Raw genomic sequence first — 19,336 nt, 5'->3', positions numbered from 1 at the left:
TGGACTTCCAGCCCATAGAGCCATGAGGAAATAAATTTCTGTTGTTTAAGCTACTCAGGTTGAGAGAGCCTGCCATAATCATAAACTTTTTTTTAAGTCTCAAGATTTATCTGAAGCATTCAGAAGGCATTTATATTTTCTTCCATAATGCACCTGTGCTTGTGATAATAGAAAAAAAAATCAGTGTTGCTTTCTAAATATTTGAATAACATTTACTCTTCAAGAAGATGCACCATGGGGTGCCTGGGTGGCTCAGTGGGTTGAGCCACTGCCGTTGGCTCAGGTCATGATCTCAGGGTCCTGGGATCGAATCCTGCATTGGGCGCTCTGCTCAGCAGGGAGCCTGCTTCCCTCTCTCTCTCTGCCTGCCTCTCTACTTGTGATCTCTGTCAAATAAATAAATAAAATCTTAAAAAAAAAAAAAAAAGAAGATGCACCATGTTCATCCTGGCCCACGGTTGACATCCTTCAGTGATAAAAAGAACATGAGGAGGGCAGGAGTATTTTTCACATTATATGAGCTCTTGATCACCTCCCACCTCAATAACAATTCACATTTCGTGATAAGCAATGGAGGTGGTTATCTGGAGAAGCAGGAAGAGTAAACCTGCAAATGCAACCTCTGTCTCCCTTTCAGAGATTGTCTGATCCTCGAGGGTCCTCAGTAAGCTTCAGGAGATCAGCTCTTCAAAGTCCCATCTGAATAAGGTCTCCCAACTTCCTGACTTCAAGAGCTATCACTCAGCCTCTTGAGTATCCTCTACAACATCCAGCATCATTGATGGGCCTCCATCCAAAACAGGGAAGACAAAACCTTAAAACTCTGCTCTTATAAATATTTGAGATAAAAAAAAAATAATCACCCTATTTGAAGGCAAGAATGTATAGTATAAAATGACCATTAGTTTACTTTTCATGAAGGAAAAAGGAAAATACTTGCCAAGACAGGCCAGTTGTCCTTCAGATTGAATAAGAAAACCCATCCCAGTTTCATGTGTCTGCTCTCTAATTAAGTGCAGCCTAATAATTAATACTGCATTTATTAACCCATATACATAAACATTGCAACTCTATTAGGAATACATGTTTGTTTTGGATATTCACTTAAACTTTTTTTTTTAAAGATTTTACTTACTTATTTGAAAGAGAGAGAATGAGAGAGACAGCATGAGACAGTGTAGGGTCAGAGAGAGAAGCAGACTGCCCACTGAGCTGGGAGCCTCATGTGGGGCTTGATCCCAGGTCTCCAGGATCAGATCTGAGCTGAAGGCAGTCACTTAACCAACTGAGCAACCCAGATACCCCTTCACTTAAACTTTTCTTGAGTACCTTCTACATGCAAGGTTGTATATTAGGTACAGTGACTGGCAAATTTGAGTTTGTTAAGACATTCCTGTTGCATGAATCTTACTGTGTGAACCTTTGGCTCTGTGAATAAATTTTCCAAATTCAGGATGTGATTGCCCATTCTCTCAAAATTCCCAGACTAACTAAAAAATATAGTGAAATGACAAGGGAATTGAAAGGCTAAACTAAGAAAATATCCATTTAACATAAAGAAAGGCAATAATGGAGAAAAAGAAGAATGAGATGGCATTAAGACATATAAAAAACAAGAAGTAAAGTATAATACATGAATCCTACTTTATCGATAATTATATTAAATGTAAATATATTTAACACTTCAATTAAAGGCAGAGATTAGCAGAATGGGTTTTTTAAAAACCCACAAAACACAATTCAACTATATTTAGATCCAAAAATATGAAAAAGTTGAAACTAAAAGGGATGGGAAAAGATATACTAGGCAAACAGTAACCAAAAGAAAGCTGTACTAATATCAGACAAAATAGACTTTAAAATAAAAATTGTTACTTGAGACAAAGAACATTTTACAGTAACAAAAGAGTTAAGCCATTACGGAAATAAACAATTATAAACATATATGCACCAAACAGCAGAGCCCCCAGATATGTGAAGGATAAACTAACAGAACCAAAGAGAGAAATGAGAATAGATTCGTGGTTGCTTAGGGCAGGGGATGGGGGATAGAGCATGATAGAGCTATGATATGTATCTTATCCACATTAATATTCTGTGCCTTTGGTTTGGTGCTCTGTCTGCTCTGCCTCATTCATTGGTAGGAATTTGGTGATGTTAACCACAGCAACATTTGCTAAAACCCAGTGGTTCGAGTCTTGAAAAAGAACTCTAAGAATCACTGTGATAGACCATCATCTCAAAGTTTCTTTAAGTGCTAGATTCTGTACTTGATTTAAAGCCATTTTACCGTTTTTGGACTTAACCGTCTCCCTAATTCATAACTGTTACTCTGAATTCACTGGACTCCCTATCCACTCTCCCAATTTGTATTCCTACTTCCAGAGGCTGCGTCATTGGACCTACCTTCCATTTTAACGTTCCTGCTCTGCACTTTGGTGATGTTTCCTTTGGTGAGTGTTTTTCCATTCGAAGTTAAAAATTGAGTGGAATTAGTTTTCCTTCTACATGGAAGGAGGAAGGTTTACAAGGAACCTCTCTTACCATTTTTTTTATAGGTAACAGCTAAATGGGTCTAGAAATGTTCTCTCCTTTCTCTGCAGTAGTGCATTTTGATGTCATTTCCGTTCATGTGTGGAAGTTATAACCATGTCCCGGGCACTAAGAGCTGTCAGGCTGTGGTCGCCTGGGCTCTTCCAGCAGTGGAAAAATGGAAAGCCTTAGATTTCACACTCCTATCTGAATGTTCTGAACACTCTATCTATCTACCATCAGATTTTTTTTTATTATTCTAGAGAGAGAGAGAGAGAAAGCGCACAAATGGGAGGAGTAGAGGGAGACAGAAAGGTTCTCAAGCAAACTCCACACTGAGCAGGAAGCTCAGTGCCCAGCTCGATCTCACGATCCTGAGATCATGACCTGAGCCAAAAGCAAGAGTCAGATGCTCAACTAACTGCACCACCCAGGAATCCCCTGAACACTCTATTTATGTGCAGATTCTGATTTGCCAGTCTGGCCACAGCAACCTGTGCACAGAGATGCTCTCAAGTTTCAAGTGAATTCAGTGGTCGTTTGACTCAGGTGTTCTATCACTCCAAATGGAAGACGTCTATATTTTTGTGTTGTTTTCTTGCTCCGTTACTTCCCTGAGTCATTTCTTCCTGTCTCAGCATTTCCAATAATAAAAATGACAGCATTAGCAGTGAAAGTTTCCATTTATTGGTTCCATCTTATATTCTAATCACTGCTAAGTGAATTACATATAGTACTACATTTAAACCTTTTGGCAGTCCTTTGAGGAGATGCTATTTAGGATTCCCATTTTGGAGCTGGAAAAACTGAGCATTCAAACAGTTAAATAACTTCCCATGGTCACACAGCAGTGGCAGAATGAGTATTTCAAATGAGATCTGTCTAAACCATGCACAGTGAATGGGGTAATTGTATTTTGGGGGTTTAACAAAAAAGCATTGATCTAATGAATGTTTGTGCTCCTCCAAAGTTCAGTCCCATCCAATAGAATCTTATTCCTTAGTAACTAATTTTCTCACTAGGGAGAAATTAATCTAATTTAAATTACATTTAATGAATCGATTTCATGGAAAATTAAATCATCACAGTGGTTCTTCGAGGAGGTGATAATAATTTAGAAAAGGCTGAGAAACCCTAGTCTGAATCCATAGTCCACAATCCTTTCCATTTTTCTTTTGTTTCCTCCATTTTGACTTTCATTTCTTTTGCCTCAAGTAAGCCCATCTACTTGGGGGAAAATTTTTCTTCACAATGTATCTTTTTTTACAAAAAGCTGATTCATAATTCCTTTATCAGTTGCTTTAACACTTAACATTTCCTAACATGTAAGAAAATCTATATAAATGGAGTTGAATGCCTCTTAATTACCATAGAGTATGATAATGGCTGGAGAAATTTTTATAAATTTATTATGCATTTTAAGTCATAGAGTTTTTGAAGGGAAGTAAAAGTGACCTACAACTTCAAAACTGTCTGATGGCCAACCAAGAAAGACATACTCTTTCAAGGTAATTTTGACTGATCCACAATAAGAGGTGAATTACTTACCCAAAGATCTATGCAGTTATCCTCCAAACAGCTCACCTGAGTCCATAGAGAGGTGTGGGTAACTGATGCATGACTGCGTCATATCCTTCCACAGGCATTTAAGTATGAACTCTAACATGGAATATTTGGAAAATGTGCCCACTGTCATATTGCCTTGGAGGCAGAAAGCAGAATCTAAATAAGCACCTCAGTCATTCCAAGGAATCTCATTCTGATTCATTGTCTAGAAACTGTCTTATTGTTCACTGCTGAAAGGTTAATGTCAATACTAAACCAATGATAAGCCAATTTTTGAGCCCCAAGAATATCTGAATCTAAAATTTAAAAAGCACCTAAGCCCCTAATAGTACATTTCAACAAAATATGGCAAACAGGAAGTGTATGTTTATGCCTAAGATGCCATTGATTTATTCAAAATGCTGTATTTGATGTTGGCAAGCTCTGGCTAACACAGTGGATAAAACCATGTATGCATGCTCTAGAGCTAGGTAGGTATTTATTCCCCTATTAATGTCTTCCACTTGGTCTGTTGTTATCCCTAAGTATACAAGAAAGGCCATTATTGGATAATTAATTCATTGTTTCCTTGAGCTATAGAGATAATAATCAATAGCTATTTCTCATGGTTGGTCCAGCTAGAAGTTTTGGTAACTAGCTTAGGTGAAAATTAGAAACAGCTTATTTTTCTTTTGTTGTATAACATCTTATTGGGTCACTTGGTGATAAGGCAGCTAGGCAAGAGGTGGGAGGACACTGCAGACCCATGACCCAAGACTCCCCAGGGCTGAGATAGGAAAACTTATCCCTCCTAGGTCCACCTTCAAAATTCAAGTCTCATTTCTTTTAGTCTGGATATAGATTCCTTAATTTTGTCTGCAGTGTGGCAGGAAATGTTAGCAAAAACATACCTTTTTGCTTGCCAACAGGACATCTAGGGCTATTTCATTTTCAAAACCAATTAGGCCAGTTAACTCAAGCTACATGGCTGTGCTTTTGGATTCTGTACCCTAAAAGCCAAAGTCAGAGATAATTTTATGATACCAAAATTATTTTATGATAATATTTTTAAGTCCTGAAGTTGGAACTAGAGCTCTCTCATGACTCCTACTGAAAGTATCGTTATTTATTTCTCTAGAAAGTTTGGCCTCCCATCACAAAGAAACATCATCCATGATGTTTCATCCATCCTGATTACTATCTCACGTGTGTAATCAGGGCTTTGATGAGGCAGACAAAAGTAAACATGTTATTGGCTCAGGGATGAAAGACCAACAAGGATGCATATAGTTCCAGATGCAAGAGAAATTAACTGTTACAGGAATGAGCCAGGGACTGGAAAAGTTTTCTTCCAAGATGATTGGCATATTGGATAGAGTAAACAAGGTTTGCAGAGACTCAGAGTGTTGGGGAGTACATTCAGCTAACTAAAGTTGGTAATATTGTCCCTGTATTGGCACTAAGGCCCATTCTTGAAGAGGTGTCTGTTACAGGTTAGTGTGAGAGACAGGGCGTTTATTTACTTAAGAGACAAAGATTCTAGATTTGGCATCAGGGCCTGTTGGGATTGATGGTGTTAGGTCATTATTAATATACTAAAGTAAACGAGAGGTATTAATCCTGTTGGTTGGTATCTAAAATGTTTAAAGTATGGCTATAAATATTTTGATGGTAGGATTAGATGTTAGATGACATATCTAATGATTAATTACATTGACTGAAGCTACAGTAGCATGAGAGAGTCAGATTATAGAATTTGGGTGGTGATTGTCCCTGAGGAACACTGAAGCTTTGCTAAGTCCTCAGATTCACCAAAGAGTAAGTAACAACTGATATGCCAAATGATAGGCCCAAAGGGGCAGGGTCCGTATCTGCACACTCACTATTTTTCAGGAGCTACAAGAACATATTAAATGAGAGTAAGGAGTTTAGAAGGCTTCAGGTACTCAGTGGATCTGACCATTGGGTAATTTGGTCAGAGAAATTAAGGTGTGAGGACAAATTTGCTGGGGTAAATATAGGGATTTTTAAAAAGCAACATGGTAGTTGTCTTCCATGGTCCAGGTATGAACTGGTCATATTTCACTCAAAAAGAAATATTTAGGGGTGCCGGGTGGCTCAGTGGGTTAATCCTCTGCCTTCAGCTCAGGTAATGATCTCAGGGTCCTGGGATCGAGCTCCACATCCGGCTCTCTGCTTCCCCCTCTCTCTCTGCCTACCTCTCTACCTACTTGTGATCTCTCTCTGTCAAGTGAATAAATAAAATCTTTAAAAAAATAATAAACAAATAAATAACCTTTAAAAAATAAAATAGATATTTCAACTGAGGCAAACTGCAAATAGAATCTTAATTTCAATGACTATAGAAAATCTTACAAAGGTTAGCAGAAAAAAATCATAGAAAGCATGCGGAAAGCCCTACACCCTGTAGTATTAGGAGTTGGTGCAAGCAGAAGCCCAGGGGATAGCACTTGTATTCGTAATGAGCCTGCAGTCTTTAATAAAATAACATCCTCTTCTTTAGTCTCCTTAACAACAGTGTGGGGTCTACCAGTAGTTATGCAAGGAATTGTTCTAGCTAGGAGGTTATAACTGGCTTTATTCTCGGAAAAACTTTTAGTTTCAGGGAAATAGTCTGAGCCGGTCATTTGGAAGGACCCATCTGAAACCTTACACAAACCATTTCCAGAGCACACCCGACGTTGTAAGAGTGCTTCTCCCCTAAATGGTCAGGTGGAGTAAGGGCGAGGCATCTATGATTGCAAGAATCCTTGCTGGGAGAGCTCAGGAGTTGAATGCAGCCATACCTGACTGTGAAACTGACTTTGGAGCAGTTCCCCTGGAATTGCCAAGAAAACCCTTCAGGTCCACTTAATCAGGCAATTATTTTCCATAACAGATCTCTTCCAAGTAGATTGGCAGGTGGTATCACAAAGGAGATACAAATGTGTTTCATCCAGCAGCCCTGATGTGTCGACAAAGGCTCAGTCATGGGGACCTGGAGAAGCAGATGTGGTCACAATACCCCCTGCAGTGACATAGGAACTACTCCTGACCCCAACTGTGTTTTACTGCAGTAGGGTTCAAGGTGGAAAGAGTAGCGTTGGCATCTATATGCATACTTGGCATAGAAGTATAGCGTTGGCATAGAAATATGCCTATTTGTTCTCGTTTCATTCTGAAAGTAGTGGCAGATACAGTGGCCACCTCAGGAGTCCAAAATTAGAGCTCAGTTTATAGCTTGCCAGACCAGGAGGATCCATATCTCTTAGAAAATGACCAGGAGTCTCCCAGAACTGAATGTAGGAAGGCTAGATTTAACACGACAAAGTAGCTTTGTCTAGGGGAGGTAAAAGCCAGTATGGCAGTCTCTGGCTGGCTCAAATGCAGTTTGTAAAGTCTCTCTCAGGAAAGGCTATTATTCGATTTTGTGTCATCGACCCTGAGTGCGTAAGCCTCAGACAGGTCCACGATGAGTTATATAATGTCTTGGCAGGCTCTAGGTCACACAGCGGGGAGAACCACACAGGCTTCTCCTTTAACACACTGGCAGATAAAAAGAGCAAATATGATTCAGTTTCTTTAAAAAATCTGTATTCTATGCAAAAATTAAATGCAAAATATAATTTTGGAGGGCAAGTCGCCAAACAGGTAATAAGAGGCTGTTTGGATGGACCTGGGGGCCTGGATGGACATCAAGGCATGTCTATTAATTTCATGTCTATTGTTGCTACATAGTAAGTGTATAAAAGTATTCACCGAAGAAAGAAAAGGAAAGGGAAGGGAAGGGGAGGGAAAGGAAGGAAGGAAAGAAGGGAGGGAGAAAGAGAAATAAAGAAATGCATTCGTTTGTTGTACGACTGAAGACTATCAGTGGGAGGTGGAGTTAAGCCAGTAGCAATGAGCCGCATAGATATTTGAGAGTGTTGACAATGCTAGCCAAGGTTGAAGTTCAAGGGAGGCTACACTGGGGCTCTGACTTCTTACCTCACATTTTGTTTTCCAGGCTTCCCTCATACCTTGATATGTTCCCTCAATAATACCTCCTTGGTCCCCATGACCTTCAAACTGCGTGTCCCTGGGGATGGTGATGGCCATAAAAGCATTTCAAGTTGCCAGTATTCAGCCTACAAAATGCCGTCTTGGAACAAGGACGAAATACACATAACGCAACCACAAGAATTCACCATCACTCCCAGCAGTGGCACCATTCGCCCCCAAGGATTTGCTGCTATCAGGGTAAAGTGCACAGCCTTCCAGCACATATGGGCAAGGGCCAAACTCTCAAATATTTATTAGGGCCACAGCTAAGGTATGCTTTCCATGCCCACCGTCAGTGGGAGGCAGTGACCCTAATTCACGTGGAAAAGTGGGCCTTTAAGGCAATAAACTACCAGGGCCAAAGAAACCAGATACAAATATATTGGGCAAAAAGAACTGACACTGCCCTAGTGGATTTCCATCAATCTAGATACACTGCCTTCACCAGAACAATGGATTCTAGCGATCTGTAGTGCAACCACCGCTCTGTATAGACAGTACACTCCTGGATACAAATAGTAAAAGGTTTAAGAATTCATTGATAATTAAGCCCTACTTTCCTTTGGAATCTAATCGTTTATACCAGTAAAGGTCCAGATTTGTGCCCCAGATGATAACCCAGTTTATTCAGATTTTTAATACAAATCTGGGCTTCATGGTGAGTGTAGATGTGATATTCCTCACAGCGGTTTATATTTAGACCCATGGTGTGATGCTCTGGTAATGGCCACCAGCAGAATTATTTCACAGCTGACTGAGAAAGGTTTTACTGTCTTTCCTCACCGACTCTTGCTTCTCCAAATAGTTGGGTCTAGCATTATTGAAGGCTACTAAATTGAAATTATTTTATCTTTTCTGGGAAAGAAAAAGTAAGATTTCCATAGCTAAGGTTGGTAATTTTTTCTTTGAATATTTAATTCAGCTATGGTCTTATCCCTTCACATTTTAAAAAATGTTTTATATCTCACCATGAATCCATTCATCCTCAATCTTTTCTGGGACTTTTTGGCTCTTCGAAGGGCTTCTCCATGGACCTAATGAAATTTATATTATATATCATTACAACTTCTCCAGGGCGTGGTACTTAGTCGGCTGGGGCTGCTAATTTTACCAACACTCAAGTCTGAGTGGCTGATAAACAACAGAAATTTATTCCTCACAGTTTGGAGACTGGACGTCTGAGATCAGGGAGACAGAATGGGAGGGTTCTGGTGAAGGACCTCTTCCGGTTGCAGACTGCTGACTTCCTGTGTCCTCCCATGGTGGGAGGAGCTGGGGAGCTCTGGGGGAGCTTACTTATAAGAGCTCTACCCTGAAGACCTAATCACCCCGCAGTGTCCCACCTTCTAATTACCGTCACACTACAGTTTAGGATTTCAATATAATGAATTTTGTTTGGGGGTGGGGAGCGGGGTAGGGAGGACACAACCATTCAGATGATTGCAGTTCCGAACTGTGACTTTCCCAGGAAGAAGCGCTGTTGCAAACAGCCTACACATTACCTGCCTTTTCTTTTTGCCTCTCACACATGGCGCAGGAAGATTTTAGGAGCCATAGCATCCACCTAGCAGCCTTCTGCCCGAACTTCTTGTTCTTCTGCCTTCTAACCGTAGCTCAGACAGAAACAAGGCCTCCTCACTCCAGGCCCCTCTGCACGTCGGGGCAGATACTTCTCCCTGAATCTGACAAGTTTCCTTTCCAAATCCATGGCTCCATCTTCTTTTCCCTTGTATATTTGGAAAAGCTTTCTCCAAGCTTCAACTTTTGCTCCTGAACTATACTTCAACCATGTCTGTGTAGACTCGAATTTGCATCCAATGATTCCCTTTGCAACCAAGAAAAAGGTTTTAATTAGTCCTTCATACATAATTTATAGGTAGAAAAGCTTCTACTTCTGCCAGAAGCTGTTCTCCCCACTTAGAAGTGTCTCTTCCACTACAAATCATCTTTAAGCAATTAAATATTGTGACAAGACTTCAACAGACTGAATGTAAAATTTCACAATAATAAATAAAAAACATAGGTATATATATATATATATATACTGGGCACATATTGTCCTTGAATAGACCTTTATTTGGAGTTTCCTGTTTTTTGCTCTAATGAGGAATATGGAGGGTAAAGGAGGGAGACGAGATTTTGATTTTTCTTTTATTTTAGGTTTTATTTATTTGTCAGAGAGAGAGAGCAAGCATAAGCAGAGGGAGCGGTGGGCAGAAGGAGAAGCAGACTCTCACTGAGCAAGGAGAACAATGCAGGACTTGATCCTGGGATCAGAATCTGAGCTGAAGGCAGACGCTTAACCAACTGAGCCACCCTGGCATCCCAAGATTTTGATTTTTCTTAAGAAGAAAATTATCTAAGGGTGCCTGGGTGGCTCAGTGGGTTAAAGCCCCTGCCTTCGGCTCAGGTCATGATCTCAGGGTCCTGGGATTGAGCCCCACATCGGGCTCTCTGCTCAGCAGGGAGCCTGCTTCCCCCCTCTCTCTGCAGGCCTCGCTGCCTACTTGTGATCTCTTTCTTTCTGTCAAATAAGTAAATTAAATCTTTTTTAAAAATGTATAGCTTTAAAAAATATATTACAAAAAATTATCTAGTTGATTCCTTATGCCATTTTCTGGAACTGACATGGTCATGTTCATTTATTTTGCTCTAAGAGAGACTTAGCTATAGTGTTTTATTGGTGTATTGAATTTTCATAATTGACAGAGCTCAGAGGCATAGAAAACAATTTAAATTGAGTAATTAAAGTTTGTTTGATATGTCTCATCCTTCAGGGTCATTTTTCCCCTGATGCAGGTGTATGACTTCTTTGATACAGTCTTCTCAGAAATGAGCAAACCTATTGTGCTAAAAGCCATTTGGTTTCTAACCTGGCCTTTGAAAAAACTCAGCAGGCCCTGACCCCGAAATGTAACTGTTCCACTAAAAATGTAAAATGCCATACATCCCATAATAAAGTACTTAGAAGCCGTACTCCTTGTGGTCCTCCCCTGTTCCTTTCCCCCCTGCGCAGGGGGAGGGCTGGCCTTGCAGAAGAGCCTCTTCTCACCTTTTCCTTTCCAGGTGACCTTATGCTCCAACACTGTGCAGAAATACGAGCTGGCCCTGGTGGTGGATGTGGAAGGCATCGGGGAAGAAGTGTTGGCGCTCCTAATTACTGCAAGGTATCCCCCTCACCTGCTTTCTCTCTTCCCCAGCCCCCCTGAGCCACCAGTAATGGGCGGGCTGCCTCTCCCAGAGGCAATGCGCCTGCAGTCTGTTCACACTGCATTGGTTCTGCTTTCCTGAGGAAGGAAGCTGAATCTGATACTCAAAGGACAAAGCTTTGAAACAGCCAACTGCCCCTTTGGTGGAGATAAGAGAAGGGATGTGCACGTGTGTTGCAGGTGTTAAGGATAATAGTGCTTTCTAATGGTCTGACTTTCCCAGTATATAACTAAAAAGGTTTTACCAGAAAGAGGCAAACAGTTGCTGGTTTTTATTTTTATCTTTAAATATAGTACTCCAGGGTTATGCCCAGAAAGAACAGTGCTGCCAGTCCTGCTGTGGGAGATCCATTTAGCGAGACAGTCCTGCTTCAGGACACTGTTATCATGAGTTAAATGCCACCCGAATGAGGCCCTCTAACCACATCAACTCCTCAGAACATCCCCACCTTCTCCGTGTTTTAATAGAGGCAGCAATGGGTTCAGGTGAAGATCCTGGCTCTGCCATTTGTCACTTGTGTCTCCTTGACCAAGTTACTGTCTTTTCCAAAGGTTGGAGCATAACACCAACAATGACGGTCATCCTAAGTAAATAAATAAAATCATGGCCCACACTTTTGCCAAAGCAAACAGGTGTCCAGGTCTGAGCCTTAAGGGAGTATGTATGAAAATGCCACCATCTATATGAAATTACTTAGTAAAAACCTGATAACTCATCCATCCCTGGGGTTTAGGCCTCACGAATTGCAGAAGATATACTGTAAAGGACTTGAAGGTCAAGGCCTTGCTATGGTCTCCTTAGTCTTCTTTCCAAAGACCTACCTAATGATTTTGTTTATTTAAAAATAGCAAAAACTTTCATCTGGTCCTTTCTATACCCAGGTTTACCTTTTTTGCCTAGTCTTGCATTTCATTTCTTTTCCGTGTGGGTTTATTCTGATACTTCCCCCCTCTCAGCCCCCTTTCCCAGCAGATATCAATAGCAAATCCTGAATTTAAAAAAGGGGGGTGCAGGGGATCTTAAGCAGCTATGAGTTTCCTGCCATATACTCTGTGACCCAAGTCAAATACTGCAAGTCATATCAGCCACCATATTTCAGGTAGTAAAGGATTAGCTTTATGAAAGTCATTGGGTCAACCGGCAACTCCATTCTAGCTAAAAATGAACACCCATCCCATTCTAAACCTCAAACTTCGGGTTAACAAGACTCTCGTTTCATTATTTTTGGTGTAATCTGTTGGAACTGCTTGAAGACCCTCAACAAAAGAATTGCTTTTAGAACTTGCAGAGAGCAGCCAGTGACAGCTTGCTGTGCCCTCTACCACAGGTTAATCATCTCTCACTGAGTGAGCTCTCGCTCAGGGCTCTGGGCACTGTGCTATATTATTCATTCGCGATACCTCCTATATTTCCCTCAACACTCTGAGAAGAGTTCATTATGCTAATGTCAGTCCCTAGAATTACCTTCATTACACCTCTGAGCAAAGTGGGACCCTGGGAGGGAAAGCTACTTGCTCAAGCTTGTACTTGTTAAGGTCAGTATTCGAGCCTGGCTGTGATTCAGACGCCAGGGCTCCCCACCGTGGCACTGTATTGTCACCACTGTCCATGCCAGTTCCGGGTTGAGCAGCTGTCTGAGCCTACAGCTCCAGGACAGCTGTTCTGCATAGGAATTTGAATTATTACCATAATTTAGATGGTACAGACTGTAGCTAGTCCTTGGAGGACTCTGACTGGTCCAAAGTGTCACAGCTAGTTATAGGACCCCATGCTGGTGGCATTGGCCCTATTTGACTTGGAAACGCACCCACTACCCTAAGGATCTTGCACTGTGGGGGCGCCTTGGGGAAACAAGGCCAAATATGAAAAACAATGTAAATGTTAGTCATTACCCATGGAGGACTGCTGTTTAAGGAGTCCTGCTTCTAACCCTTTTCTGATTAAAAAGTGGTGACTGGGGGCTAAGGGATAAGGACGACAGGAGAGGAGATTTGAAAATGATTAATGTAGTCGTTAGAGAAAAACTTTGTGACAGTGACAAATGGTGTTTAACTTGGGACTCAGCCTTCTCCGTGTGTAAACAAGCTCTCTATCCTTTTGAATTCTTTAATGGTCTCCTTCCTTTGAGCAGGTGTATTGTACCTACCCTCCACATGGTTAACCCAGAGGTGGACTTCGGGCGCTGCTTCCTGAAGTACCCCTACGAGAAAACGGTCCAGCTTGTCAATCAAGATGACCTCCCAGGATGCTATACGGTCCTGCCTCAGGTGAGTTACGTTATCCTTTTCCAGTGTTGATTTTTCCTCAGTTGGATTTTCTTGATGAGAAAGAGGAACCCTTCTAAAGAACCATGTTCCTGAACACATGACCTTCTGTACTTCCTATTTTTTTTTTTTAAAGATTTATTTATTTGACAGATAGAGATTACAAGTAGGCAGAGAGGCAGGCAGAGAGAGAGAGAGGAGGAAGCAGGCTCTCAGCCAAGCAGAGAGCCCGATGCGGGGCTCGATCCCAGGACCCTGGGATCATGACCTGAGCTGAAGGCAGAGGCTTTAACCCGCTGAGCCACCCAGGCGCCCCTGTACTTCCTATTTTTAACCCTGAGAAAATCTGGGCACGGGGTCATAAAGCCGCAGCTGGATTGCCACCCGCATGATTGAGCATCTATAGATGTAAACAGTTATTAATTTCCCAGGTAAATTGCCTTTGATAAAGAAAGGAGAGGGTCAATTAAGCCAACATGAAGAAGTTATACCTGCAAATAATTGCCTATGAATTAAACTAGGAGTTTTCATTTATGACCATGCCTGTGGCTTGAACAGCATCACTAAGATACAATACTTAGAAGCAGACTTGTTGAACTAGAAGGCTAGAGTTACTACAAAAAGAAGAAAAAAAAGGAAATCATCTCCTAATGTTTTATGAAACGGATCTGTCTGTATGCCTCTACAGCTAAGTGGGACACGAAGCAATTAAACACATATGGATTAAAGATTCAAAAAGATCTCTACACATCAAAGAAATGGAAGGTTACTAATGGGATGCAATTTACTAAGAATGCCTTTGTATTTAAGCTCTATTGCTCTGGCATGCCTGGGTGGCTCAGTCAGTTGAGCGGCTACCTGGGCTCGGGTCATGATCCCCGTGTCCTGGGATCAAGTCCCACATCGGGCTCCCTGCACAGCGGGGAGCCTGCTTCTCCCTTTGCCTCTCTGTCTGCCACTCTACCTGCCTGTGTGCTCTCTCTCTGACAAATAAATAAAAATTAAATCTTAAAAAAAAAAAAACTATGCTCTGTAAGGACAGTACTTTAATAAAAATTCATACAAAAAAACACAAAAAACAAAAAACAACCCACCCCCCAAAACCCAAATCATATGGGGTTTTTATGTGACTGTAGGCTCAAAATGAGTTCAAAGACCAGTGTGGAGGCCATGGAACCAAGACAGGTTAGGCTGTATCAGAGGAACACAGTGGTCGGCCAAAGGAAGAAGATAGCCATTGGTCAAGGCAGTGCCAGACTTTGTGTTCAGATCTTGACATCAAAATTTTTAGTGGAAACATTAAAAAAAATTATGTGTGGAGTAACCAGATTGGCAATTGACATCATCTGGAAATTCAAGTTCTATGAGAAGCACAGTGTTTAAACAGGAACAGAAAAGACTTAGCTAGGATGAAATAACCATCTTTTACTAATTAAAGGGCCATTATGTAAAAGAGGAAATTAGAATTACCCTATGGACTTCTCTGAGATAAAACCAGAAGCCAAGGGTTGGGTTTGATGAGAGACAACTTTTCTAACTTTTAGGTGATCAACAATGGAATAGGCTAGCCTTGAGGAGCACACGATCATCTCTAGAACTCAGAGAGGGCCTGCCCCTGACGTGATGAGAGAGCTTTTTCTGCACACCTGGGCTGGGAGAAGGGTGAGATGCTTGCTTGGAGCACAGAATTTAGAGGGGAGCCCAAAAACTCAGCCATCAAGATAAATCATATTTTCGTGTTACATTTTAAGAAATCAAAATTAATGCAAAATTAAAACAAAATATCAAATATTAGATAAAGACAGAATCAGCATTGCTGATCTTCCCTTTGGCTTCAGGCACCCTTAAGGCTGGGCAGAGCCCTGCCGCATTGACCTGCTGAGTTTGATTAGGCCGTGTTAGCACATTCCAGGTGCACAAAGACCATGGGGGTCTCTGGACAGCTGAAATCTGTATGCTCTGTCTTTTTTCTCTAGGAGCTGAAATTTCCCAGAAGTACCCAAATTTATTTGGCCAATGGGACTTTTCAAGTTGTATTTGTTGCTGTTTTTCATAAAAGCTAGTAGGGCACCTGGGTGGCTCAGTCAGTTAAGTGGCCAACTCTTGATTTCGGCTCAGGTCATGATCTCAGGGTCCTGGGATCGAGCCCCGTATCTGGCTCCACACTCAGCAGGGAGTCTGCTGGAGATTCTCTCCCTCTCCCTCTGCCCCTCCCCCTGCTTGCGTTCTCTCTCTCTCTCTCAAATTAAATAAATAAATCTTAAAAAAAACTAATAATATGTTAAGAGCAGGGTTTTGAAGAACATACAGTGATAAATGCTGGATAACATTTGTTCATTCATTCATTCATTCATTCTTTCACCTACCTACATTGCCATTTAATAAAACACGGACTGAGCATATGTTCTGGGCCAGGAAATGGGCATGTGTTGAGGAGAGGCCCGGTCGTGCCCTAGGAAGTTGACAGTCCGTGCAGCAGATGGACACACAGATAGTACACGCTGTGGACTAGGGCTGCAGGATGCCCCCTGGTGACAGAGGACATCACCTCTGAGTCTAGAGCAGGGTGGGTACCTGCAAGTGTTCAGGATGGATGTGCAGGTCAGTCAAAGGGAGGAGGCGTTCTAGGAGGAGTAACACACGTGCAGAGGGCTGGAGGTAGGAGGCAGTATCGTGCTCAGGAAGGATCAGGAGCCTCTGTTGACAGAGCACAAGGGAATGAGGTGGTGGGGGATAAAGCATGAACACCTGGAGGACCAGGCAAGGAATTTGGCTTAGGGACTAATTCACATTGCAGGTAATTTCAGCATCTTGCTGGGTTGTGCACTTTGGATTGGGGCCGAATGCACACCCTGCTTTTCTTTAGCAGAATTGAGGTGCCCGTCCCCATTAACTTGCCTAAATGGTGACACACTCTTAAAAAACCTCCATGGACTCAGGATGACACTTGTTTCAAAATAACCTAATAGGCTATTTATTTCATACCCTGCCAGGGGCTTCCTTATCCATCCAGCTTGTCTCTCCCACCAGGTATATGGAGAAAAGCCTGCTGTGTTACTCTCCAGTCCCACGCCCTGTGGAGTCATCCCTCCCCGCAGCACCGTTCACATACCTCTGGCCCTGGAGACCCAGGTCATTGGGGAATATAGGTCCACAGTCTACATCTCAACTTTTGGGAGCCCGGACCCGCCTATGGTGAGAGCCAGTTTTCAGAATTACAGTTAAAATTTCTGTACTTCTTGCAGACTCCATATATGTGTGTTTTCTGGTTTTGCATTTCACTCTGCAATAGTAAAATACTAGTGCCGTGTTACTCCAGGAATCTGCCTTCAGAGTCATGTAAACAAAGTACCGTTTTATAACATTTGTCCTTTTTAATTTTTTATTTTGTGTTTTAACTTGTAAATTTTTTAGTTTTTCAATTTTTATTTTTAAATTTTTTTAAATTTTAACTCCAGCATAGTTAACATGCAGTGTTATGTTAGTTTCAGATGTACGATACAGTCATTCAGCAAGTCTATATATTATTATTATTACTCAGTGTGCATCAAGATAAGTATCCTCTTAATCCTATCACCTATTTCCCCCATCCCACCTATCTACCTCCCCTCTGTCGTTCTATACAGTTAAGAGTCTGTGTTTTGGTTTTCTCTTTTTTTTCCTCCCTTTGTTTTTTGTTTGTTCGATTGTTTCTTAAATTCCATATATGCATGAGAGTGTATGTTATTGGTCTTTCTCTGACTGACTTATCTCACTTTGCATTGTACTCTCTAGATCCATCCCTGATGTCACAAATGGCAAACTGCCTTCCTTTTTATGGCTGAGTAATATTCCACTGTATATACAATGTCTTCTTTATCAATAGCGTTTGTTCTTAAACTCCTATTAGAAGTTTCTCTCTCTCTCTCTCTCTCTTTCTCTCTCTCACACACACACACACACACACACACACACACACACACACACACAGTGGGGGCCTAGCCCGCCTCCAGAAACACTGAGGAGAGAGCCCATCTGTGTGTGGATCATCCTCCTCCGTTGTTCCCGAGCAAAGCTGAGTATCCCTCACTGGCTGCACGTGGGCTCTGAGCATGACTTCAGTCACTGCTCGCTGGATCTTTTCCTGTATTTTGACTGGACTCATAGCCCAAATGAACCTACCAAAGCTGTGGGAAGAGGGAGATGTGGAAAGTGATCTGCCACTTGAGCTGAATCAAAGGATACATCTTGAACCTTGAAGTTGCCCAGCAGGCTGTGAATCCCTAGACATTTGGTTTAGTTGGGAGCTGGGCGATGTGGGTGTACATTTATCTGAAGTGATTCTGAATGCTTAGAGAGTAAACTAGGGTTTTGCTTTTATCTCTTCATATAAGATGCCATAGATAAACCTCCTGACCTAGAAAGCAGCCTCACAAAGGCAGGCCAATGGGAAAGCTGCCCCCAGTCCAGGCACCCCGTCCTGCACAGATGCAGCCCAGGACGAGGTCCCATGCTAAGCAGGCAGCACTGTATGAAAGAAGAAGGCCCCTCCTTCCTCAGGCAGATACAATGCCTAGTGGAGGCACAGGGCTAGCGGGAGCAGAACAAGGTGGCTTTCAGTCCCCAGACTGCACAGCTGTGTGCAGTGGACAGCCCTGTTGTTTCTCTCAGTGTGCGGCTTGGGCTGACCAGGCAAGCCAGTCATCCCTTTTGGGGAGGAATTCCAGGCTGGGTTCTTGGGTCTGACCAGCATGGCCATCTCTGTGTCGCTCTGACCACAGAGTACAGAGGGAAGGAATGACAGTTCTCATAAGCACCCTTTAGTGCCCCTACTCTTCATAAAAGGAGTGAAACCATCTCCAAGGCAAGCCATTTTTCAGCTCTTCTTCTGTTTTTTTTTCTCTTGTATGAAACGTAGGTCTGTCGCATAAAGAGCATCGGAGAAGGCCCAGTTATCTATGTACATCCCACTCAAGTTGATTTTGGCAATATCTATGTCCTAAAGGACTCCTCAAGGGTTCTCAACCTGTCTAACCAGTCCTTCATCCCTGCGTTATTTCAGGCACGCATGGTGAGTAGATGGCGGCTGTTGTGGGGTGAAAACACAGCTTCGCTCCTACCTTACAGGCAGCGGTCCTGTTTTCACAAAATGCCTTTGAAAATGGTCAACAGAAGCAGAGATTTCTATGGTTTGACTGCATTAAGCTCTGTCATTCTCATCCTCAGTTCCTCTCTATTATAATCCCTTTGTTGACTAGGAAACACAATGTGCATACAGTTTAGTAAACAAGCAAATATATTTAGTGTGATGTTGGGAGGATGCTTCCAAGACCCTCTTACTGAGCTATACCTAAGCCCCTCCCCCACCTCTGTAAAACACATCTTAGATGTCCCTGTAACTGAAAATGCCTTTTTATATTTAATTTGGACACTTTTGGTCACAAATATGTTACTATGCTAATTCTAGTTTTATCCCCTCTTCCTTTTAGCAATATTTTGATGTAATTGATAAAGATACATAAAGTACAGCAAGATATTTGCCAAAATTCAAAATTAAAGAAAACTAAAACAAGGGGTTTTTGATACAAAAAAAGATATGTAATAATTCTAGAAATGAATTTGTCCTATGTCTGCGTATTTTATAATATACACATCTGCTGGTCTTCTATAAATTCATTTTTAACAGATAATACCAATTTTTACAGAATTTAGAAACTTCTCATCCAGCAACTGAAAATATTTTTGATTTTAGAAAAAGGTTTCTA

General features: G+C 41.7%; 1 protein-coding gene across 1 annotated transcript in view; it reads left to right on the top strand.

Annotated features, from left to right (window-relative positions):
* The window catches only part of HYDIN (HYDIN axonemal central pair apparatus protein), a 301,936-nt gene that overhangs the window by 92,096 nt on the left and 190,504 nt on the right, over positions 1 to 19,336 (top strand). Inside the window, exons 12-17 of the mRNA XM_045986716.1 lie at positions 2,386 to 2,453; positions 8,084 to 8,316; positions 11,185 to 11,285; positions 13,460 to 13,595; positions 16,623 to 16,787; positions 18,490 to 18,642. Coding sequence (XP_045842672.1) covers positions 2,386 to 2,453; positions 8,084 to 8,316; positions 11,185 to 11,285; positions 13,460 to 13,595; positions 16,623 to 16,787; positions 18,490 to 18,642 — 856 coding nt within the window. The remainder of the gene's footprint in view (positions 1 to 2,385; positions 2,454 to 8,083; positions 8,317 to 11,184; positions 11,286 to 13,459; positions 13,596 to 16,622; positions 16,788 to 18,489; positions 18,643 to 19,336) is intronic.

The sequence above is a fragment of the Meles meles genome, chromosome 19 (assembly GCF_922984935.1).
Source record: "Meles meles chromosome 19, mMelMel3.1 paternal haplotype, whole genome shotgun sequence".
NCBI classification, from domain to species: Eukaryota; Metazoa; Chordata; class Mammalia; order Carnivora; family Mustelidae; genus Meles; species Meles meles.
This window is presented reverse-complemented; position numbering and strand designations above follow the sequence as displayed.